The sequence below is a fragment of the Melitaea cinxia genome, chromosome 5 (assembly GCF_905220565.1).
Source record: "Melitaea cinxia chromosome 5, ilMelCinx1.1, whole genome shotgun sequence".
NCBI lineage: Eukaryota > Metazoa > Arthropoda > Insecta > Lepidoptera > Nymphalidae > Melitaea > Melitaea cinxia.
Genome location: NC_059398.1, coordinates 4,830,154 through 4,857,084, shown reverse-complemented (window position 1 = coordinate 4,857,084; position 26,931 = coordinate 4,830,154). Strand labels below are relative to the sequence as shown.

The window sequence follows — 26,931 nt, the reverse complement described above, 5'->3', positions numbered from 1 at the left end:
AGAAAGTGTCACACCAACTGTTCTCGCTGTATTTCGCCGACTGTGCCCATCTTAAAGCATCATCAGGATCCTGATACATTCTTCAGTCGCTAATGAAGGCGACATGATGACTAATCTGACACTCAGAATAATAAAATTTATAGGGCAGTGACACCATGTTTAGCACTTTTTTAATCCAAAACTAAAACAAACGCGAAACAATTGATTTAAATTTTTTGTTACTAAATTTAAAAACAACCATTATTTTACATTTTCAGTTTTTTATACTATATTATGTTATATATATATATATATATATATATATATATATATATATATATATATATATATATATATATATATTTTATAGATAATTATCTAAATAAAAAAGGTTTTATGTATTATTTGATTTTGATGCCGTGTGGTGTCGGACGGGTAAAATAGCACTACCCCCTTTCTCACCGTGGGTGGCGACCAACGGATAAACTTGGCTCAAAATCATCAGGGTCCTGGAGATGGAAAACTTAATTTGAAACCCAGAATGGGGTCCCCGTCAAGCATTCGTAACATAACTCTAAAATACGAAAGACTTCTGCAGCCGAACTGGCTCCACATGTATCGACTCCTCGTTCCTGTAGGCCTAGCCAGTAAGGTCGAGAGAGTAGCGCAGAGCTTAGGCAACTCTGCGTTTTTCTGAAGAGTGTCCTAGGTGACACAGTGTACGAGTATATCTGACACTGACTAAATCGTCTGCAATAGACGGACTAAAGCCAGTGATGATGATGAATGAATGATGATGTATTATTTAATATGGCATTAAATATTCTTTAATTTAGTATTTATTTCGTATAATTATTTATTTAAGGTAGGTCAGGTACTTTTAAAGCTATTGAAAATTTTCTAACCGACCCTTTTTCTTTGAGTTCCAGTATATTTCGAAACACAATAATAGTATTACAGATTACCTATGTGTGTGTATGCAGCAATTAACTATTCGCAGAAACGTTTATATCTTATTTAATAGATTTTTATTCCAGACACCGAAGTAGATGCTAACATTGGCATTCAGATGTTTCTCACTGATTTTCTATTTTCTCTCTCAAAATTTACATACCTAGTCTTTGAAAAGAAGGCGGACAATTTTTGGTTTATAAGCTTCCGAACCCCTGTCAGTTATGAATAAATCAACGTTTGAATAAAACTTCAGAAAGAAGAACACCAGGTCAACAAAATAATTTGAAGTTTTTCACACACAGTTTTTTGTTACAAGTTTTTTTTTTTTAAGTATGTTTTACAGAACACAAAAATCCAAATTATTAATTATGGCGTAAAAATTTAGTTTAAGTGTTTTCAAACGCTTAACTAAATATTTAGATTTAATAATACCTAACTAATTTAATAATAGACTAAACACTTTTTGTATGTAATTAATATATGTACCCCCAAAAGAACTATAAAATTTGAAGTTAGAAAATATAATAATTGTGTTTGCAGGCAAAAGAAGAAAAACCGACTTCCATTATATCGACAAGTAATACAACGTAGGTAGACGAAAAAATAGTCCAGTAAAATACGCATTATCAAAGATTACTCCAAAAGTTGTAATCAGATCTCGATGAAATTTAAATGTGACCACATGATAAACATCGGCTTTCGATTAAATTAAAAATCATCAAAATCGGTACACCCAGTAAAAAGTTATGCGGATTTTCGAGAGTTTCCCTCGATTTCTCTAGGATCCCATCATCAGATCCTGGTTTTCTCATCATGGTACCAAACAAGGGATATCTCCTTTCCAACAAAAAAAATAACTATCAAAATCGGTTCATAAACAACGGAGTTATCCCCGAACATACATTAAAAAATATATATATATATATACGGTCGAATTGAGTAACCTCCTCCTTTTTTTGAAGTCGGTTAAAAATATGAAAGATTAAATTAGATGCCATATACATGTTACAACATTAAAAATAAACTTTCGTGATTATTATTTCATTATTTAAAATCAGTTAATTAAATCTACACATATACAAACAATATTTGATTATTTCTAAGTAATGAACAGCAAGCTTATTAATTTCAGTTGTATAACAGGACGTATAAAAATTACAGTGCAACCTCAATATAACCTAATAAAATAAAATAACAAATAAATGCGAAAATATTCAATATCTCAAATAATTCATTACAAAGAATTAAATTGAACAGGGGTTAAATTAGACTGCAATTGGTTTTAAAAAGATAAAAGCAATTTTTTACTAAACAGTACTGTAATTTATAAACTCATCTACTTACCTGATATATATGCTATACTTATAATGGGTACAAAAATTGGTAACATAAATGGAAATTTCAGTTACTCCTATACTTCACAATTACTAGAAATAAGGTGGTTTATTTGAGTTTTTTTTTTATACTACTAGGTCGGCAAACAAGCGTATGGCTCACCTGGTGGTAAGCAATTACGGTAGCTTATAGACGCCCGCAAAACCAGAAGCACTGCAAGCGCCCTACCGACCCTACCCCCAATTTACCCCAGGAGCTCTGGCCACCTTACTCACCAACAGGAACACAACACTGCTTGAAAATAGTATTATTTAGATGATCTTCCATAAGGTCGAGGTACTACCCTAGTCGGGCTGCTTCATATTTAGAGCAGGAAATTTCCTGTTGTGCCCTACCTTAGTCAGTCAGTCAGTGATGAGTATTCGTAATATAAAAGTATTACTACCTTGAAATAAAAAAGAAATAAAAAATAAAAATTGCATGTTTTTAGAATAAAAAAGGTCATGGGTTCATAAGCCCGTGGATGTATATCACTTGTATAAAAAAAAATATATAAAAGCATATTTTTATCATCTAAAAGGGTATATTAAGTAAATTTTGGAAAATCATTGAATCGAGGTAATCGATCATAATTAAGGCTCATTATATTAAAGTAATCTGTATTATGAAATATTCATACATGTATACGAGTATGATATGCTTGTCATGACGTTAGTTATTCAACGATATAGATCATTGTCAAAAGCCAGTTCGTCTTGCCAGCTGTAGATGAATTTCGAACTCTCCGCTGCGCTCTAATAATAATTTGACATGCAAATCGCTAAGCTAATAACTACATACAATGACATTTAAAATAGAATAATTAATATAATAAAGTATGCAGGTACAAAAAATATTAGTTAATACTTTTTAGATGATCCAATTTACTTATAATAATTTAAGTTGTGTCATTACAACAAGCTATAAAGAATCTCAAACTTTAAAACACCTATCCCACACGATTTTATTAAAACTTTAATAAAAGCCCATGAAAAAATAAGTATCTACTAATGAAGGTAAGGGCCACGCAGACCCTGGCCATGAGCCCAGTTTTTCTAGGTCGACCACAATATCTTAATGACCGAGATAATCTTGTAACATTACAGCCATAAAAATACTGTCACTGTTTTTTGCAAGTAAAAATCATTTTTCAATCATTATATGACAGGTAAAAAAAATTGTAATTTAACTTTTAATGATAAGTCAAAAAACCACACATTCCAAATGTACCGGGAGCTCGACCCGGGCTGTGGCCGCTATAAAAAGATCAACATAGGACGGTCGACGACGGCTGCCGCGCGACATACAACCCTGGAAAGAGACTTGACTGTGCCATCTAGTACTGTTGCCAAAATAATTAAAGAAATCTCCGTCGATGTCCCTCCGCCGCACCCGCGCCGCTCTAAAATCGTCGCTCTTTGCCCGGGAGTTGCTACTCGGGGCGCGGCGGGAAAACATCTCCCGCGTCACTTTTATTTCTTCTTTCCTTCCCGACGCTGTCGAATTAAATATTTCAGTAAGTTCCTAATATCTGTAAAAACGGATTAAGTCCAAGTGTAGTAGTATTAACTGTGAAATTAAGTGTTTATAAGTTGCCTAGAGGATTGTGAAAAATATTATTGTGATAAAGTGTTACATAACGCGAAGAATATTATAGTATCTATTTCCTAATTTTAAAAATACCGCACTTTCTAGGCGCCTAGTGCATAAAAATAGCACCGCGTCACGTGGTACAATTTCAACCTATAGAAATGCACCACATTTGTTCACAACCATAAATTATATTTGACTTATTTGACTATTAAAATATAGTTCTGACAATTTTTCTATCAAAAATATGATTATTAAACTATACTGATGATTTATTTATGGAGTAAACAAAAAGTATGCATTAAAAAGATTTACATTTGATAACATTAGTTTTTGAACCTGGAGACCAGATGGCGTTATGATCGAATCCTTTTTTTACGTCAGTCTGGGAAAAAATGACGGCTCGATTGGAGACGTGTTGGTGTAGTTTATGATATTTACGAGAAAAAGTATTAGCTTAGTACAAAGTTTAGTTATAACTTCGAGAGTATAAAGTCAGACTATTTATGTTAAGTGAAACATTTATTAAGACATTATCTGCTCATGTATGAAAAAGTTCTTGGTGAGTGTATAGCTGTCCGATGAAAAGGGGCTTAATGTAGGAAATAAGTAGTTATCATCATTCGTAAATTCGTTTTTGACTATCTTTAATGAACCTCTAGTTTCTGTCACTGAAATAAGTACTCATAACGTCTTATTCACTATTGAATAAAATATTACGCTTAGTTGTTACAATAATTCTACAAAAAATAACATTGCGAGGTTACCTTCACGTTAATGAAATGATGATTATACGTAGATTGATTACAATAATACTTAATAATAATGATTCGATCAGACTTTCAAAAAGGCCGTGACTAATACTAAATATTTTCATTAATATAATATGTAACTATCTCCTAAAGCGTCAAGCTATTGATGATGACTTGTCATTTTCTAACCTATATTCTGTATTGACTTCTAGAACTGACGGCAACGTAGAAATTCCACCATGGAGGACGCTCACACGAAATCCGTGGAAGAAGTCTTAGGATATTTTGGTGCAGACCCAGACAAAGGGCTTAGTCCAGACCAAGTCAAAAGAAATCAGGACAAATATGGGCCAAATGGTAAGTAATAGTGCATTTTTACTAAAATGATAAACCATTCAGAGCTAATGCAATATTTTCTTTAATAAGCAAATACAATAAAAAATATACCTAAGGATTGTAGTATTGAGATACAAGAAATGATTACAATATAATACTTTTTAGACAAATAAATAATTATGGACTTCAAGTTATTATGGTCATGCCCTGATTCAATGTTTATAACAAAAATAAATAGATTTAACAGCTATGTATATATAGGAATTTTGATTTATATTAAACATATACCTAGTTTGAATAAAATTATTAATGTTGTATTTCATACAACAAAGAATTAAAAACCTTTTAAATTAATATAACTTAACTTATTTATTTATTATTTATTTATTTATAATCTTTTTTAATTGAACTTCATATTTGTCACAATTTCTGTAAAGAACTAAACACTAACAAAGAAAATAAACTAAGTCTTCTCTCTAATGTGAAAGTTCTCCATTTTATAATATATAACTGTTTTCTGGCATGATTTTTTCTAAGATATGGAAAACCCAAAAAGAAAAACATCAAAAGAGCTACACTAATTTAAAAATTATCTTATAAAAAGAAGCTGATCTCTCTGCATGTATACAATGAAAATGATTCTTTATATTAACCAATTTTGTCATTTCTTTTGTTCAATATTTAATTTTAATGTCCTTAATATGAATACATAAATAAATAATTTATTTGATAAACAAAAGTTCTTAAATTAAAACAAAATAAAAATATGAAATTTCAAATATTAACTCAAGAAATTGAAACTAATACATTGCCTTCAATGATGGTATACATTTTACAAAAAAAATTTTTTTTTTTTTTTTTGAAAAACTAAATTTGTAAATTAAAATATTCAATAAATAATGCATTGATTATGAAATTGTTTTTTAAATAGTTAAATAGAAACAACTATTGTTATAGTTTTACACAAAATTACATTATCCCCGCAGATTCATATGCATTGAATTTTATTATATACCGGTCACAAATGTTGCTAACATTTACTTATTGCCCTGATCCATGAAAGTACAACCTAATGTTTTATTATGACAACATTCTTAATCAAGCTAAGAAATGGCAAGAACAAAATATGAAAAGAAACTAAGGGGGTGTCCATAAATTTAGTGAGGTGTTTTTTAAAATTTCTGGCACTCCCTTCCCCCCTGGTGAGATGTCGTGAGATTTTATTCAACCTCCCCCATACCCCAACCTCATGAAATTTTTTAAAATGTGGGTTTCTTGCGTAAGAGTAACTGTAATAAAAATTTAACAATAGAATACTAAAATAATACTTTTTAATCAGAAAAAAAAATGTGTGATATTTGCCGAGACCCCCCCTCTCCAACGTAAGATTAGATGAGATTTGACTCGAACCCTCCCCCCTTAAACATCTCACGTATTTTATGAATGCCGCCTAAGAGAATCAAAGATTTATATAAAAATAATCTCAATATTTTTCAATTAATAACAGAACTATTAATATAGAAGCTATTATCAATATAGATCTGTGTGGCTACGGCACTAAAGAATTTAGCCACCCCCTCTCTTCCTGTGGGTGTCGTAAGAGGCGACTAAGGGATAACAAGGTTCCACAACCACCTTGGAACTTAAGAAGCCGACCGATGGCGGGATAACCATCCAACTGCTGGCTTTGAAATACACAGGCCGAAGACGGGCAGCAGCGTCTTCGGTGCGACAAAGCCAGTACTGCGGTCACCAACCCGCCTGCCCAGCGTGGTGACTATGGGCAAAACACATGAGTTCACGTTATTTTTGGCGTAAACTTGTGGAGGCCTATGTCCAGAAGTGGACTGTATAGGCTGTAATGATATCAATATAGAAGCGTTATTATTAATTCAAGAAATAAGTTATATGTGTCGCTCTCAACAACTGCGAGTAAAGATATAATTTGTAGTCAGTGGTCTGAAAATACTCGGAAACAATTTCAAAATTAATTTATAATCACCAAATTTTTCAGAATTTATTAATTTTTTCCACAATTAATTTAAAATCATATAAGTAAAATAAAATGATCTTATGCAATTTTTTAGTTGTTTAAACTAATCAATGTCAGTCATAGACTTAAAATAGTACATAAATATTAATTAGCAGATTATTAATCCATAATATTTGAATAAATATTAAAGCATTATTATTATGCTGTACGATCAATTAACCAGTATCGTGTATATATTAAAATATTAAAAGAAATATTACAATTATATCAAGTTTAAAAAAAAAAAAGGATGGATTGCTGATGTCAGTTTTCTACCTGTAGTGTCAAAGATTTTAGAATGTAATGAGTGTGATTTATTATGTAATTTTTCAAATGAAATGTAACAAAATATTTGTGTCGCGTATTTCAAAAAGCGCAAATACTTCATTAAAGAAATATTCAAAAAGAATTGTCAATAGCCTTACAAAATTCACCATGACAATGCTTCGTAATAAAAATCCAGTATAAAGAGCTAAGATTTGATATAAGCTGAATCACTCAATGGAGCAGCAAAACTGGTTATGTACTTTTAACTGACGCTAAAAGCATTACGATAGATTAACCGTTACATTTTGCTTACCGACTTTAATACTAAGAACCATTGACTGTCCTTTGTTTTTTTGTTTTTTTTTTTAATTACGCTGATTCTTCAAATTGTGTTATTATATATTATACAATTTGTTACGCAGTTAAAATGTAAATCATGAATCATCTTCGTGTTTTTATTTGTATCACATTCATCTTTGAAGTTTTAAGTTTAAAGCCCTTAAACAAAATTCTAATTGAGCTATGCTAAAAAAAAAGGTTAAAGTAGAAAATCTGGATATGTTTTTTTTCGCAAATTTTTTTAATAATATATTAACTAGATAATGTTCTATATTATAAATCAGGTTATTAGTTTCTGATCCCTAACACCATTTTACTATTACGTCACTTAACCCATTAGCTGACGTCAGTAAAATCTTCGCTGTTTTTAACCGACTTCAAAAAAGGAGGAGGTTACTCAATTCGACCGTATATATATACGGTACGGTACGGTACGGTAGGTACGGTGAATATATTAATTAACATACGTTCGGGGATGACTCCGTTGTTTATGAACCGATTTTGATAATTTTTTTTTTTTGTTGGAAAGGAGATATCCCTTGTTTGGTACCATGATAAGAAAACCAGGATCTGATGATGGGATCCTAGAGAAATCGAGGGAAACTCTCGAAAATCCGCATAACTTTTTACTGGGTGTACCGATTTTGATGATTTTTAATTTAATCGAAAGCCGATGTTTATCATGTGGTCACATTTAAATTTCATCGAGATCTGAATACAACTTTTGGAGTAATCTTTTATAAATGTAACTGAAGTAGGTTTTTTTTCGTTTGCCAGCAAACACAATTATATTGTGATAAATTAGTCCCATTCTGATTAGGCATTTGAAATCATAAAGCTTATTTAAAAAAATCGTTATCACAAACGACATTGCTATACTAATAAACGGTGGTGATTATAGTTGTAATGAGCAAAATCTGAAATAACAGTTAATTTGAAGTACTTTTATGTTGTCATATTAAAATAGAATGTTAAAGACACGATGTAATACAAAGATTTATCTGAAAACGTAGAACTTTCTTGATAATAGGCGTCACTCGTGGTTTTACCCGTGTGTCTAATAAGTTCCTCAAAGATCATTTTCAGTGAGTTGTTTTAGACCGTTCTGAATGTCTCTTTCATTAGGGTGAAAAAATTCATGAGTTTCCGATTTACCTATCTTATTTCTTTGTCATATTAGTATAGATTGTGGATTGTTGAATAAAAAATTCACTCATACATCAGCTTGTTATTTTTAGTCTGATTCTACCAACATCCCTTGTGTTCGGTGAACATCGTTGGCAATGGTGCGCACACGCGAGCAGCCCATCGGCCACCAGAAAGCATTTCATGCGTGATAACGATCGTGTCAACCCTAGTTATAATTATAGCCGCTTTGTTTTACCTGTTTGGATAATATTTAATATATATTTAATATTTACTTTACTCCTTTTGACGTAATTATTCCAACGTACCTTTTTTATAGGTAAACTATGTCAGAGTTTTAAGAACTATTAGAAGACTTAAAAGTAAATATGCAAACGCGTTATAAAGATATAAAATGTATCCTTCATACACGAACAAAAGATTTTATTTATCTTAGTTTATATTAGAACGTATAACGTAATTTCATAAAAGAAATATTTTAAAAATGGTATGCAAATAAATATATTCGACCGTTATCACGGGCTTTGATAAACGTAAACAATTTAACATGTCTTCATACACCTAGCTAGATATTTAGAATTGTAGAAGGTCATTAGCCTTGTAGTCGGAACAATCGTTCTTTATAAATAAGGCTCTTTTTTTATAAAAGGTTATTTCCGTCTGGATTTAAACGCGATTCCGAATGATTCAAATTAGAATATTTGACTCATTTAATGAAACAACTTTTTTCGGATTTTATCGCGGTTTATTATTAACTTTTGATTCCCGACGTTTCGGATACTTTACAGCAATTGAAATAAAATTTAATAATAAACCGCGATAAAATCCGAAAAAAGTTGTTTCATTAAATAGAATATTTGATCTCAAAACAATGAGTGCTGATGACCGATTTGTTTAAAATGTTTTGTTTGCGCTTCTAAATTTTTTCTCAAATACATTTTGTGAATATTTCTCGCAAATGCATAAATTGTCTATCAACATCTTGGTAAAGTAACATCTAAAAATATATTTAATATATTTTTAAGTAGAAAAACTAAGGCATATACTGCTAATAAGACTTTCATATCCAAGTACCTACCAAAAGAATCCCATATGATCAGTTAGTCTTGTCTACTGTTATAACCAGTTTCCTACAATTCTACCCGTCAAAAGTAGTTAAAATTTGGCACAAACAAACACATGATGTCATTAAGGAATAAATTATGAAATCCTTTTGGTAGGCAAATGATACACTAAAAAACAGATGCCATACATAGGTATACCTAGTTCTTTTAAATTCCTTAGTATCTTGGTAGAGTTGAATTACACTGTCGAATAATTGAAACGTTTATAATATAAAGGATACATTTATGCATTACAGGTGTATTTAGGTAATTCTGTTATATTTGGTAGTTTTATTGTTCGTATTTACGATAGTGAATAACAAGGATATATAACTACAATAGTAAAATAATTACAATATTCTAATAATAATAAGTACAATATTCTAATTTTTATTTATTTGTTACAATACATTAAAATGTATTTTATTAATAATTTTTTAATAGTGATAAACGATCAAGATAAATTTTATGTTAAATTTTCTATTGTCTATTATTATCAGAGCACGCTTGGAGCGTGCCGATGCAAAATACTGTTTAATATACGATAAGCTTGGTTCCAAGTGGATAATTGTGATAACACAGTTAACTAAATATATTTGCATTAGACCTTGGTCCGTACCGCTGTTCGCTTAATTTCTGTATATACCCATACGAGTTTTTATGTCTAAAATATTTTGCTATCATAAACATCACAAGTTCGGATAGATAAATAAAAACAAGGTTATCTGTATTTATAAAACAATTTGTCCTGACCGATTAGTTAATACGTTTTTACCAGATACCTTTACCAGAGATATGTTTTAAAAAATCGACCCTTCAGAGGGTAAAATGAGAAAAGAAAATTTATGTTGAATTACAGAAAGTGTTGAAGCTAGAAGAATGGAGTATATATTTATTAATTTGATAAATAATTATACTTTTAACTACAATAAGTGCGTATTCTATAGTAACTTTATACAAAATCGCAATAAAAACTTTATATCTTTCTGTGATTTTTTACATCTAATTAGAATATACTGTTTTTATATGTGGAAAATTTATTTGGATGAGCGATTAGTGGATAGGGGCATATGATGCAAAACCATGCGGAATGATCCTTGGAGGACAACAAGGGTTGATGAGTGTAACCTGCGTAGGAATACGTTAACCACAGCACTTAGCTTCCGTCCGGTCACATTCCACTTAATAAGTTTGTTTACCTGATGAAAAAGGTACCATCTTCATTATGTACCGAATGCGGCATCATTAAAAATGCAGTTCACATCATGGTGGAATGTGTCCGAAATAATATGCTACCCAAAATTTTAAAAAACTTAGAGGTTGTAATTCACTTTTGACTTATCCTCTCTCAGAACCGGCTAAACTATTATACAAGATTGTAAACATTGGTATGAGACGGCGACTTCATTAATTTTCTTGTATTAAGCATGTTTGATGTTTCTATGGAGTTGCGTAGTCCTTATGGAATACAACTCCTTAAGTAAAGAAAAAAAAAACGATTACACAAAATGTTCATTACTCTACTAGATTTCCTGTATCTTTTAAACGTACAAGAATTGCTACAAAGAGACGTGCATAATAATAACTTGTTATATGTTGTAAATACAAAAACTAGTTAAAGCTTCATCACATGATACTTAAAAGGACTATATTTTAAAAAATATCTAATAATAAAATACAGAAGCAAAGAAAGGAAAAATAGTGGAGCTTAAGTATAAGACCATCTTGAATCAGAATCTAGGTATAAGTATGTCTATGTAACCGAAAAGTAGAGGCTATTGTTTATTTTGCGGCCTCATTTTGTTGAACGATAATAATAATTTGCCTCAGTAAAATAATCTCATACAAACTACACGTCACTTCACTTTGAAATCGGTCACAATACGGAAAACTTCCAACCGAAATAGATTCTTACACAAATAATGCTTTGTTAATGAATTTATAGCGCCTTTGATGCTATAGTCCTTTAATGTTTACATGATTTATTTTGTTTACCGTTACCGTTAGAAAAATATCGTGACTTTGCAAGTTACTGTTATTTGTGTAGTGTACTACACAAAACTATTTTGAATCTGTAATCCAAAAACTACGACTTTCTATATCCAAGCTATCTAAAAGCTAAGTTTTGTAAACATTATATTTGATGCAACTAGCACGATAAAAAGTGACGATGTAAAAAAGGCATCAGACGTTGTATTTCGAATGAAGAATTTCTGTAGAAATTCTCGCCAATTAGTTAACAAACTTGGAAATAAGAATAATTCTGAATTTCTGGGTCGTTTATTAAATACGTGTCTTTCAATCAAATGAAGCTCAATCAGTGTATTAGATAGAGAGAGAAATTTAGAACATGTTAATTTCTATGGTTACAAAAATAACAATAACTGTATTTAAATGCGTTTGATACTCGAAAGCATCATAATGAATTCATAATTGGTTCCCATAATAGCAATGTATATTTTATTCATCTGAATTTTTACAAATTAACTCTCACTTCAACAACACAGGTTTGTTGTTGTTTTTTTTTTTTAATTAACTTAACTTAAACTACAGATAAAAAGTGAAATATTGCCTTCAAAATATTTTTGAATACACTTATATCTCACACATACCGCAGTTATAATAAAACTAGCTGACCCCGCAAACGTTGTTTTGCCATATATATTATTAACCCCCCCCCCCCCCTAACCCCTATAACTTATTGTATGAAAAATAGATGTTGGCCGATTCTCAGACCTACCCGATATGCACACAAAATTTCATAAAAATCTGTCCACCCGTTTCGGAGGAGTATTATAATTAACATAGTGACACGAGAATTTTATGTATAAGATTAATTTTGTCCAAAACGGCTGTAATTGCGATTTATTTTATGTATGTTACCTCAAAACTTTTTGCTTGTTTTGACCTATTTTGATGATGTTTTTTTTAATCGGACGGTGCTTGTCATTGATCTAATTTTAATTGAACTTTTCGAGTTTTATCTAATAATGCGAATTTACTTGACTATTTTTTTCGTCGAGCTAGGTTGTTTTATACCGCATAACTTTCGTGGGTGTATCGATTTGGATGATTCTCGTTTTAAACGAAAGGTGATGCTTGTCTTGTAGTCCCGTATAAAAAATTTATATCGAAATCTAATGACTACTTTTTGAGTAATCTTTGATAACACATTGACAACACTTGACAATATTTTTGTCTACCCGAGTTGTATTACGTCGGATTTTTCTCGGTCGGTTTTATTTTAGTTAACTCTCGTAAAATTAATCACAACAGTCATTTTTAATCTCCAAAACGGACATTATATTAAGCCATGTGTTTCTCGTACATCGCTCTAAGTGCGCTTATAATGCTTTTGTACCAAAATTTCTTTGATAAATAAATCACCGATCAAAGAAACATCCTGCCATAACTTTATTAGATTATTTATAATAATTTATCTTCGTTAAGTGAGACTGTACTAAATGTTGTATGTATAATGTTACGCCGTTAGAAAATAAGGCTCCTTAACAGTAACTTATACTTTAATCCTATTGTCTGCTTATGGAATAGTGTCTGAAATTAATAAGCAAATAACAATTGATTATTCGTTTCAAGTCTTAAGTATTGCCAATAACAATGCTTCACTATATATATAGTAAAATGAGAAATCTTACTAAATTAGCGTTACTAGGTAGCGTATGGTTTAATTTCTGATAAGAAACAGATTTTAAAGATATGATTCAGTGACTTAATACACTGCAATGTACGTAAACGTGCAATACGCGCACATTACCCACGTGCATCATTTATGTTATTAGCACAAAGATCTTAATAATAATGACGTCTTTAGGTGAACTAAACAATTGATCGTGTGGAGTAAATCGATTGAATCATTAATCTGCGTATTATGAATATACTCCGTGCTAGTAGGCTCGGTGCATCTGAAGTCACGAGCGGCCTAATCTGTGTGGCGCTTAGAAAAGCTAATGCTGACGCGTGATGCGGTGAGATCAGAGTGCCTAGTGACTGAAATAAAGATAAGCGCCACTGCCCGGTTTATTTTAGACAGTCTTACGTTGGTATCTTGCGTCTACGAGAGGAGCAGACGCTGTTCGCGCGAAACCTTCCTTTTCGTTATTTCATTTAGTTATTCAATAAACAATTTTCATCAGTAATGACGTCGTAATAATTTTGAATGTTTTCGACGTTGACATTTATGACCTACCGATATTATATGGCATACCACTAGAAACCACAATTCTTGCAGTCACTTTTTCAAATAAATTAGTTAATTATATAAGTAGTGTCTTATTTTGTACGTATGTTTTTTTTTTTTTAATGTTTTACACATTTACTTGGGAGGCGTGGGCTTTATTTATCCGCTACATTTTGATATTTTTTTCTGAAATCTCTCTTTGAAATACATATTTATGAAAGCATTTAAATGTATACGTTTTCAACACTTGGAAATAGATTGCTACCATACATTAAAATTAAATAATGCCGGTAATTTTGACATCACTGCTCTCTTTATTTGAATGTTTGCCAAATTATATAACAGGAATGATAAATTATTATTTTAATCGCATTGAAATAAATCTAAGGAACATTCTAAAATGTTACTATTAATTATTTTTATTTCTTTGCTATGAGCTTGTTTCAGTGAATTAAAAATAATATTCATTTATACTTGATAGTTAGGAAATTTACAACATAATAATAATAACATGGCATATAATATCTAATAATTAATGTCTCTATTGTTATTTATACATACATATATTATCCTAACTTCGATATATTTTTTTTGCGTTCATACCAGCAACAAATCATAAAGTCCATCATTGAGTAAATTTTTAGTCTGTTTTCATTAAAATATATTTTTGTTGCATTAAATAACTTTAAAATTTATACAGGGTTCAAAAAATCTAACAATACCAATTTTACGTTCTAATCAATGATTACTAAAAAAAAATACCTATCATTCAATACAGGTTTTGCAAAAACTTTCAATTTAATATTGTGTGCCTCTACCTAACAATAACTTAATTATCAATTGTATAGTTAAATTAATGAAACGTGCCATTGGCTCGGGACGTTTTATACTTAGGAATTATGTGACACTTTAATAAGTGCGGCACGTCCCGCGCGCGACGTGGGCAGTACGTCTACCATGAGTTTTTGTTACAAGCGCACATGACATAACTATAGTAGTAAACGTAGAAACGCAACAGAAATAGTTATCTATACCATACCTATTATGAGTATTTCTAAATTTCACTATAGAGTCTATCGAGCACTCGATAAGACTTATAGTTGTAAATCCGTTATATTGGTATTAGTTACTAATATCTTTATCTCTTTCTTCCGTATAGAAAAAAGAAAGAGTAAACATGATGACTTTCGAATGAAGTGAGGTCTAAACGAAGTTTAAAATAATCCGACAAAAATGCAAAGCAGCATATTACAGTGTATTCATGCGAGCTCAAGAATTTCTAAATTTTTTCAATTTATTCCGTCAGTTTAAATGTCTAACTTAAGTTGTTGACAAACACTTGTGAAACAATCATATTGTTTAATTGTTATACAATAATTCTAAAACAACAAAATATAAAAAATGAGAACTAATGCTTCCCAGTTCGAACTTATGGTGGATTATATGAAAAAGTAAGTGTTTATTTAAGTGTTATGGTTATTTATCTCTTTCTTTATTTACGTAAATCGTGATCATAATTTTATAAATAAATTGTATAATTTGTATTATATTATTATATTATTTCGTAAATTGAATATAGAAAATAATATTATTATATCGTAAATTGTGTTTTAGGAACGGGGCTATGTTCTACCAAATATAATGCAATTAAATAGTATATAAACCTAATAATTATAAACTTCTTGCACGATTTTTTCAAGTGAGCGACGCAACTATAATAGTAACGTTAAACAGGGTGACATCTGTCAAATATGTTACTCATGGTAGCGAATTGTATGAAAATATCGGCGCTCTAGAATGACATTTACGAGTGTAGTTAACTTAACTGTCCTGAGAAAACTTATGGTACCAAATATAGTAATGATAGTATCCGGTAGAGGCGCTGCTCAACTTGCCATACAAATTTTCTACTACACTCGCTAACGTGTATCGTCTCTGGAAACTCATGGTAGACGTACTGATCAAGGAAGTGCGGATCGTTAAAACTGCCGCTTTAGCGGAATGTCTTCGATAATCGTTGTAAAATTATATAAACCTACGTGAAGCTGACGCGGCGATTTTGATAAGTTGACTAATTACTTACATTAATCTCGGCCAGTCGAACAGCGTAACAAATAGTCAATACGATTGAGTTACAACACGTCTGATTACATTCACAAATTTAGAGATCAATAACGTATTCCAGACTACAAACGATTACAAAGTACTCTGTTTATTTAGTCTAAATATTAACTAATGTCTTAATGAGAATGCAAAAATAACTTATTTATTGTTCTGTTGCCGTAAACATTGCTCTACGCTATACTACGCTACGCAATAGGGTTGTCGTCAATAACTTATTTCTTTACCTTTGAATAAGTTCGATCTGCGTACGTATCCTTATAAATTATATACAAGATAAACACTTACATAAGAAGGTTTGTGGACAGGTTAATACGTCGCCCCATTAGTAAACATGTGTAACGACAACATTGGTCAAAATGTCGACCAATGTGATGGTTCCACAGCAATACAAATTTAGAATGAGTCACAAATGTATTTACAATTTTATGTAGTAAAGTAACAGCGGAGTTTCTTGCCGATTCTTCTGTGCAGAATCTACAATCCATATGTAGCCCTTGATAACTTGACTTTAAGTAATATTTAATTTGTTAATTTACGAATATAGTTTTAACTTGTAAATGACGATTCAAAAGTACTTTTCAAGCGTACTTGAATGTAATATTTTTTTATTTTGTTTTTTTTTTTTTTTTTAAACGCGTTAATTTTTTCTGTATTATATTAACTATGTATTTTAAGCATAACAAGAAAATAACATAGTGACAACCCTACTACTCTAAGATCCGAACTAGACATGATTTTCACCCAACTGCTTAATAGATAAAAACTTTTATATCTACTTTAGTATGTTAAAGATAAATCGCAAAAGTGAATGCCATAAAAATAATAGACAACCAAATGTTTTTATATTCTATAGGCTTTTAGAAAACCCTTTCGCGATTGTTTTCTAATATACTAAAATAAATACAAAATAATTTTCATCCATTAAGCAGTCGGGTGAAGTTCGTCTCTAGTTCGGATCTTCTACTGTATAACAAGTCACACAAAGTAAAGTAGGTATTAGCAAAATAATAATAAGCAAGATAATGTATTCCTTTGTTTTATGTTTCTTATCAAAAGAATAACACCTTAAGAAATGTTATCTATCCCTCGCGCTCTCATCTCATTCTTTGTTTAAATTTTTTTTTTATTTATATTTTACTACGTCCTAATTTTGCAATGAAAAGGATAATAAATAAAATAGTTTGGCCAAAAAACGGAATATAATCTTCACAAAAGATTACGGTCATTAGCATTTTGATAATAAAGATGTTAATTCCTTATCAAAATATTAGCGGCGCGTGTTCGACCTAGCAAGAACATATTTAGTCAATGTACGTGTATTTATGTACGATCGTAACTGCCGAGATAGATAGCATGCATGCTCTGACTGGTTTATCGTCTGCTAAATTTACTCCTTTGATGTTTCATTCAAAATTCTAATTACGGTACTTTTCTCGTTTTCAGAACTGCCTGCAGAGGAAGGTAAGAAGCTAACTTGTTTTGGACTCTGAAAGACGCTGTTGTGATCGTTTAATAGTAGAGATTAGATTAACTGAATATAAAAAGCACATTCATTCATGGTTTTTAACCAACCTACTAAGTAAAGGAACACTGAAATTTTAACTGCGCTCATTAATATTAGTTTTGTAATCATTCAAACGTTCACATCTCTATTATCTATTAAAATAAAATAGTGCATTTGTATCAATAAAATAATTTTATCTTACTACTCTGTTAAAAGTATGTCACGGCTAAATAATGATGTTTTTCAGTTACTTTTTAGTCTATTTATTGATGTTGATGTATTTTTATATACATTTAAAAAAATCTATATTTCGAGACGTTTTATTCTTTGACTTTGAAAAGTCATATAACATAACGTAAATATTTGGAGCTCTTTTACTGTATACTCTGCTTTTATAATGTACACTAAACGTCTCAGTATCTCGACCTGGTTTTCGTTCTGTCTTCAATCAATATCATGTATCCCGTGAGCCCACTTAAAATTCTTTCTTTTATTTATATACGTCTAAAAATCTCCTCTATTCATAGGTAAGAGTATATGGCAGTTAGTTCTGGAACAATTCGATGACCTTTTAGTCAAGATTTTGCTGTTAGCCGCCATTATTTCTTTCGTGAGTATCAGATTAAAAATGTAATAATTTCGTGACGTTCGCACGGTTAAATAATGTATTTTGTTAAAATTTCCAGGTATTAGCTTTATTTGAAGAACACGAAGATGCATTCTCGGCATTCGTGGAACCTTTTGTTATTTTATTAATTCTTATTGCTAACGCCGTAGTAGGAGTATGGCAGGTAAAATTGTTTTTATTTAGTCATTCTGTTGTTAAGATAATTTATTTGTTTGCGTACAATACCTAAACTTTTAACATTTGACAGGAAAGAAATGCAGAATCCGCTATCGAAGCTTTAAAAGAATACGAACCCGAAATGGGTAAAGTGGTAAGAGGAGACAAATCTGGCGTACAGAAAATTAGAGCAAAAGAAATTGTACCAGGTGACATTGTCGAGGTATCTGTCGGAGACAAGATTCCTGCCGATATCCGCCTGATCAAAATCTACTCTACCACCATCCGTATCGACCAGTCTATCTTGACTGGTGAATCTGTGTCTGTAATCAAACACACTGATGCCATTCCTGACCCTCGCGCTGTAAACCAGGACAAGAAGAACATTCTATTCTCTGGTACCAATGTCGCCGCCGGTAAAGCTCGCGGTATCGTCATCGGCACTGGTCTCAATACTGCCATTGGTAAAATCCGTACTGAAATGTCTGAGACTGAGGAAATAAAGACACCTTTACAACAAAAACTCGATGAGTTCGGTGAGCAACTGTCTAAGGTTATCTCCGTTATCTGTGTTGCCGTATGGGCTATCAACATTGGTCACTTTAACGACCCCGCTCATGGTGGAAGCTGGATCAAGGGAGCCGTATACTACTTCAAAATTGCCGTAGCTTTGGCTGTGGCTGCCATTCCGGAAGGTTTACCCGCAGTCATCACTACTTGTCTCGCTCTCGGTACCAGGAGAATGGCTAAGAAGAACGCTATCGTTAGGTCTCTTCCATCAGTCGAAACCCTCGGTTGTACTTCCGTTATTTGCTCTGACAAGACGGGCACCTTAACCACCAACCAAATGTCTGTCTCACGTATGTTTATCTTTGAGAAAATTGAAGGTGGTGACAGCAGCTTTCTTGAATTCGAAATCACTGGCTCCACCTATGAACCTATTGGTGATGTTTACTTGAAGGGACAAAAAGTTAAGGCCGCGGAATTCGATGCTCTTCACGAATTGGGTACTATTTGCGTTATGTGCAACGATTCTGCTATTGACTTCAACGAATTCAAACAAGCTTTCGAAAAGGTCGGTGAGGCCACTGAAACCGCTCTTATCGTTCTTGCCGAGAAAATGAATCCCTTCGGCGTACCAAAGACTGGTCTTGACCGTCGCTCGGCCGCTATTGTTGTCCGCCAGGAAATTGAAACTAAATGGAAGAAGGAATTCACACTCGAGTTCTCCCGTGATAGGAAATCCATGTCTACCTACTGCACACCCCTTAAGCCTTCTCGTCTCGGCACTGGTCCTAAACTTTTCGTCAAAGGTGCTCCCGAAGGTGTATTGGAACGTTGTAGCCACGCTCGTGTCGGAACCACTAAAGTTCCTCTTAGCTCTACCCTGAAGAACCGCATCCTTGAACTTACCCGTCAATATGGTACCGGCCGTGACACTCTACGTTGCCTGGCTCTGGCCACCGCTGATAACCCCATGAAACCTGATGAAATGGACCTCGGTGACTCCACGAAATTCTACACATATGAAGTGAACCTAACATTCGTTGGTGTCGTCGGTATGTTGGATCCCCCTCGCAAAGAAGTATTCGACTCGATCGTTCGTTGCCGCGCTGCTGGTATCCGTGTAATTGTCATCACTGGTGATAACAAGGCTACCGCTGAAGCTATTTGCAGGTAAACTTTACTCCTTTATTTTTACAAGTTTTATAATATTAATCAGTTTCTAAAAATAGTGCATTCTCAATTCGTTCAGCTGCTATTTTTGTGTATACATTATGATATCTTTACCAAAATATAAAATGCCCTAGATTCTCAATCTCAATTGTAAAATTAATTTTTTGGGCAAAGTTATTTATTTATTTATCAATAATTCATTTTATACTTGTGTACAATTTATAATGTGTCGAGACAATTTCAGGCGCATTGGTGTGTTCGGAGAGGATGAGGACACTACTGGAAAATCATACTCTGGCCGTGAATTCGATGACCTCCCAGTGGCCGAGCAGCGCGCGGCCTGCGCCAAGGCTCGTCTCTTCTCCCGCGTAGAGCCCGCCCACAAGTCCAAGATCGTTGAATACTTGCAAAGCATGAACGAAATCTCTGCTATGGTAAGTAATAATAATATATAACGATTTATTTTTCCATCGCAATTTATTATGTTGTTACAAAAAACATTAGCTTATTAAAGATATAACTAATAAAAAATTAACAACTCGATTAGCAAATTAAATATTTACACCACCTGTTTACATCGTTTCATGTCAACCTTAACAGCTACACTATACACTCATGGCTCTATAAGTAGATATAATTTAAACCCTCCTTTATGGATACATCTTATAGAAAGTCGGCATCAAAGAATTTATTTTCTGTTTACGAAAAATATAACCGTCATAAAAATAGAATTGTTTGTACCAAATATGTAAGAGTATATTATAATTTTTCTTAAATCGCCTTCTTATTTCCATTGATAAAACGGCCCTGTATTTATTGGACCGCGAAATATTACGCAGATACCTCCTAAATATTGATACAGGGAATTTAAGATGTGATCTGTTTATTGTTGTAAAAACAATATCTTCATAACTATTGTAGAGTATAAACGTTATTCGGTGTTTACAATGAGAGTATCAGTAATGCTTTTCGAAATGTTTACATTAGTCAGTTGGTGCTGTTTATAAACTATAACACTTTGAAATAACTAAATTGAAAGATACAATAACAATAGTGAAATTCTAAAGGCAAAGCAAAATAGTATTGCTATAAATACGAAAATACCTTATTAGTTTAACTTCAGTTATTATACTCAAGCTAAAAACTAAGAATCATAAAGCTATTTTGCTTCATTTCACTATTTACAATAATGGCCTTCTACTATACTAGTTCATACTGTACTAATGATATAGAAAATAATATTGGCTTACAATTGTAAGCCAATGATAAATAATCGCTATACAGTTAGTTACTTCTGAAAAAAAATGGAACTAATTATTTAATAACAACAAAAACAATTGATATATTAAATATTTTTGTTAACATCGATGGTTTAACTTTTAACTTAAAATAAATTAAAGACTATAAATAATACTAATATTAAACCCTTGTGATAAGAAGCAAAATTTAAAGTAATTTCAGAAACCTTGCAAGTAAAATAATCGCTTGGATTACAGACTGGTGACGGTGTGAACGACGCCCCAGCTCTGAAGAAGGCCGAGATCGGTATCGCCATGGGTTCAGGAACCGCCGTCGCAAAGTCCGCCGCTGAGATGGTATTAGCTGACGATAACTTCTCATCCATTGTTGCCGCAGTTGAAGAAGGTCGGTTTTTTTTTTTAAATATTTTTACATATAATTAAAAAATGAGTAGCATATATATGTTGTAATATATAAACTGAAATTATTGACCTGATTTTGACTAATTTTAAAATGTAGTTGAATAAGAGTCCATAAATGCCCACTGGGTTAAAACTGGAAAGGATATTTAGTATTTATAAAAAGTGAATCAACTCCATTTCGACGATCATTAACTTTTTTATAAAGTCATACAAAATTTAATGAGGTTTTACAGACCAGAGTGTACACCAAAATAAATTTGTAATTAATTCAAAAATAGAACGTTATAAATACAATCCGGTTTTCAGGTCGTGCCATCTACAACAATATGAAGCAGTTCATCCGCTATCTCATCTCTTCAAACATTGGTGAAGTAGTGTCTATCTTCTTGACCGCCGCTCTCGGTCTCCCTGAGGCTCTGATCCCTGTACAGCTGCTGTGGGTCAACTTGGTCACTGATGGTCTCCCCGCCACTGCTCTTGGTTTTAACCCGCCTGACTTGGACATCATGGATAAACCACCCCGTAAAGCCGATGAGGGTCTAATCTCTGGATGGCTATTCTTCAGGTTGGTAGAAGTAAAATGATTTTCAAATGTATGATGTAAATTTTCTAATAAGAAAGCTTTCTGCTTCAGCCTGTAATATCCCACTACTAGGCATAGGTCTCTTTCCCCATGTAGGAGAAGAATCAAAGCTTAATCCACCATGCTGCTCCAATGCGGCTTGGCGGATATATTCCCTACTATGAATAACTACTAAGCTTAACATGCTCTCCGAGGCACGGTGGGGAGATCACAAGGACTGCACAAACACCCAGACCATGGCAAACACCTGTATGGCCAATACAAATGTTTGTCATGTGCGGGAATCGAACCCGCGCAACAGGTACAATCCATGGCTATGACTGTTGCGCTAAGAAAGCTTTGCTGTTTGCAAATAAACACAATGTGAAATTTCTCCAAAAACATTTATGTTACAATTTTTATCTACAACAGCTTTATGCAAACTTATTATTACCTACCTGCATTTGAATTTGTCGATTTTTGTTTAAGTATCTCAACCACTAGTCCAATGGCATTTGACTGTGTTATTATTATAATCAAAGGTCACTTAATAAAATTCTTTATTCTAATAAATGCAACGCGTTTATGAACAGATACATGGCTATCGGTGGCTACGTTGGTATGGCTACAGTCGGAGCCGCGTCCTGGTGGTTCATGTACTCGCCCTATGGACCTCAGATGACTTACTGGCAACTCACTCATCACTTACAGTGCATTACCAATGAAGAAGATTTCAAGGTAATTGGTTGTTGAAAATTTATTGAATCTTTTTTTTAATTTATTTTTTTAAATTCTTATGTATTTATTTTAAAGGCCCAATGGCGTTTAAAACCTTTTCATCATACAGCCAAATCTACTGCTGTTAAAACTTAATTTTTGGACAGTTGTTTCATTTTGAAACCAAAAGGCTATAAATTTCGGAAAATCAAATCATTAAGCAGTTAATTAAAATTTGGCACAAACATTTATAAAATAATTTTGTCTTTATCAGCTATTATAAAAAATAATGTCAGAATACGATTTTATTATTACACACGAAATCAACGATCAAATAGGCTGCAAAATTAGACGTATTTTACATTTTTTCAGGGCGTCGACTGCAAAATCTTTACTGACCCTCACCCTATGACAATGGCCCTCTCCGTACTCGTAACCATCGAGATGTTGAACGCTATGAACAGCTTGTCCGAGAACCAGTCGCTCGTCACCATGCCGCCCTGGTCCAACATGTGGCTCGTCGGCTCTATGGCACTGTCTTTCACCCTTCACTTTGTCATTCTATACGTAGAGGTCCTCTCGGTAAGTCACTTGACTCATTATACACTGTCAAACGTCAGAGAGTAAGATGTATTTGTGTCTTTGGGTTGTGATAATAAATACTCGGAAACGTAAAAATTAAAATAGTCTTAAACATAAATAATTCAAAAAATATGGAAACAAAAGTTCTAAACTGCATTTTTTTTATTTCTTTTGACATATACATGTTTTTTAAACTGACGAAGTCCCCAGTGGACCGTCCTAACGACCCCGACACCTCGCTCTGTCCGCAGGCCGTGTTCCAAGTGACGCCGCTGTCGCTGGACGAGTGGGTGACGGTGATGAAGTTCTCGGTGCCCGTCGTGCTGCTGGACGAGGTCCTCAAGTTCGTCGCTCGCAAGATCTCCGACGGTGAGCGGAAATCCCTCGCGCACTGGCTCCACGGCATGCAGTGGATCGTGCTCATGTGGGCCGTGTTCTTTGGCATCATCATCTACGGACCACTATAAGCCGGCCGCGTTTCGCCACCCCGTTTGATTCACACCTAATACCCCCCCATCGGACTCCGCGCCACCCACCCTCCGGTCTGGACGGGACCAGAGCGCGGGTGGGGCGGGGCCCAGCTGTGGACCCCCACGGACGATGAGCTCGGCTCCCACAGTTCTAACAGTGTGTCGCTCGCCTGGCCGCGCGGAGACGCTCATGTGTTTGCATTTTGCATGTGCGAGACAATAATTTATTCTACAGTATGACCCTCGGAGTCTCGAACTGTGTTCGTTTAGTTTTGTATACGTGATATCCGATCGACGATAACAGGTCGGCGGCTGTGACGACTCCGACCAAAAATATCAAAACACCAAATTTTTATTATTTTACGAGAATTTACTAAGTTATAAGATAGTGTATTTGCATTCAGTGGTAAATTTGGTATAAATTAGTTGTTCGTAAAGAGCTCCGTCGATAAGATTATAGTAGTATGTATACTCGCACACTGCTCAGTACCTCGTCCTCCCGGACGGCAGACATATTATATAAAAACTTACATTATATAGTAATGTGCATTGTTAGCTTAGAGTAATTTATTGTAAGTGTATCGTTAGGACGTCGTTTTTTCGACAACTGTTCTCGTTAAGAGGATACTTTCCTTTATCCTCTTACCTATGGTTGGCTTAATCCTACCTTGACGCATTTTAATTTAGACGATTCGATCTGTTTCCAGTTAGCATTAAGCTACTATTTCGTATTTTTGCAACTACTAATAATGTAATATAAACAAATTTATGAATGTGTCTTCATGCGCTAAATGAATAGAAAAAGTTTTAGTTGATAGTCTCGACTATAAACTGAAGCCTCATTGTGAATTGAATTGCATTAAATGCTTACAACATAATTATAATAAGTATCTTTTGAAAATAATATGTAAAGCAATATAGTCAGAATATTTACAAATAAGTAGTAAACGATAAATAATGACATGATTGGTTTTGGTGATAATTTTTAGATTAAATTTAAGAATATCGTAACCATTTCTTGTGATTCGGTTTATAGTTCATCTCAGTAATGGGTTATAGTTTTAGCTTTACGAAAATCCTAAGTCTGTCAATGTTTTTTTTTTATATTATAATAGAAAATGTTAATTTCTGGACATTCGTAAGTTTTTAATAATAAAATTGTTCAAATAAAAGTCCTGCATGTGTGCATTGCATGATTTTTTTTTTAAATAATACCGTGTGAATTATTTGTATGAATTACATTACGATTTTATAATATATGTATTTTCAGGTATCTGTGGTAATCTTGAATAAGTTAAATTATTTAATAAACGAGGCAATTTGTTACCAACAACATATTACATTCTACACTGCACAATTGAGGGCATGCTCAAAAATTTGTTGTGACTCCCTTACCTCTTCCGAATATTTTATTTATGAAATAACTATGTATGAAAATGTTGCAGATAACAAAAATATACACATTTTACATTAATTAAAATATTGAAATTGTTGTTCTTTTCTTACAATGAATTGTAGTGCCCTATACTGTTCCTCGACCTACTCATTCTTTTTTTATTTATTTGTCCTAAAATTTGCACTCTCGTCCACTTAAATGACGGCAGCAGGTCACATGTTCCTCGTTGATGCACTCTAACATGTTTTGGTTTTTCTTTTCCTGCTAACATACTAAACAAAGTTTTGCAAGCTTCAAAACAAAATTGCTATTGGCTACATTCTATATCAGATATCTAAATTTTAAATTTTGAAAGAACGTGACGATCGGTCACCGTCATCATCGATTGAAATAAATTAGAATTTAAAATTATTTTCGACAAAATTACTAATCGGCTCCGTCGCAGGCTATTGCAAAACTATTCCTTACGGCGCCGCTGCGGCCGCGACGCGCACTAACGCGTTTGTCTGCCCGCAGCCAAGCCGATGTGGAACGTGTAGACGCCGGGCCCGCCGCAGCGCACCGCACGCATATTCCATGAACACTCATTGTTTGTTGTGATCCCGCAGTGACTACACACTTAGTACCTCCGACACGGTTGTGAACTCTGCGTAAAGACCTCGTAAGTTTGGACCGCGACCCACGCTGTAGCGCACCGAACTAACGCTACCGTTGTTTTGCAGCGAACGAGGTGGTCATTGACAAGTGGTAAACGCCACCGATTCATAGTTTCACCCGCTTCTCTCTGCTACTTCCACCGCTCTCGTCTCTGTAGTACGCTGCTCGGCGTGCTCGTGTCGCTGTAGGCTCCCAGCGCTAGGGGCTCCCGGAGAGGACATGTTCATAATGTGTATATACATAACTTTACTTAGGAGGTTTATTCGATTTGTTATTACGTTGTTCTTTGAAGACTACATGGTGCCCGTCGACAGAAGCAGTGCGATAGACTATGTGTACTTAAGTTGACAGCGTGCTATTATTTATTGTTATATTTTATCTCTTTATCTAGTTTGCTTATATAGAGCCGATATTTCTAATTAGTGCTGACGCCTCGACGAGCAATATGGTGTCTGTAAGGGAAGGATATACAATATTATCCAGTGTTTGGGACCTAATTGAGTCCAAATTTAAAACATACCTGTACATTTTAATGTATTATTGTTTTGTACAATAAATCGTTATAAAAGAACAAATGTTTTATTTTTAAATCTGGGGATACACATATTAATAAAATAATTTAAATTAATATCCTCTTATTCTGGGCGTTTTAGTAAAAGTGATGTATATAGTAGCACTGCTGAAGAAGTGGTATATTTCAATAACACAATGTTAATATTATATATTT

The 26,931-nt window shown here is 33.2% G+C and overlaps 1 protein-coding gene across 4 annotated transcripts; it reads left to right on the top strand.

Annotated features, from left to right (window-relative positions):
• The first annotated feature begins 3,721 nt into the window (after positions 1-3,721).
• Positions 3,722-26,775, top strand: LOC123653441 (calcium-transporting ATPase sarcoplasmic/endoplasmic reticulum type). Of its 4 annotated transcripts, none has more exons than XM_045589440.1 (13): positions 3,722-3,823; positions 4,862-5,006; positions 17,638-17,655; positions 18,226-18,308; positions 18,385-18,489; positions 18,574-20,159; positions 20,404-20,593; positions 21,656-21,803; positions 22,127-22,385; positions 22,976-23,120; positions 23,472-23,681; positions 23,933-24,050; positions 26,064-26,299. In XM_045589440.1, exons 2-13 carry the CDS (start codon positions 4,889-4,891, stop codon positions 26,084-26,086), a joined length of 3,003 nt encoding a protein of 1,000 aa, XP_045445396.1. In that variant the 5' UTR covers positions 3,722-3,823; positions 4,862-4,888; the 3' UTR covers positions 26,087-26,299. The 4 variants fall into 4 exon arrangements, with proteins under 4 accessions (XP_045445396.1, XP_045445395.1, XP_045445393.1 ...); XM_045589439.1 differs by lacking the exon at positions 26,064-26,299 and adding an exon at positions 25,422-25,639; XM_045589438.1 differs by having other exon boundaries at positions 3,732-3,823; positions 26,270-26,775.
• Positions 26,776-26,931: the final 156 nt, after the last annotated feature.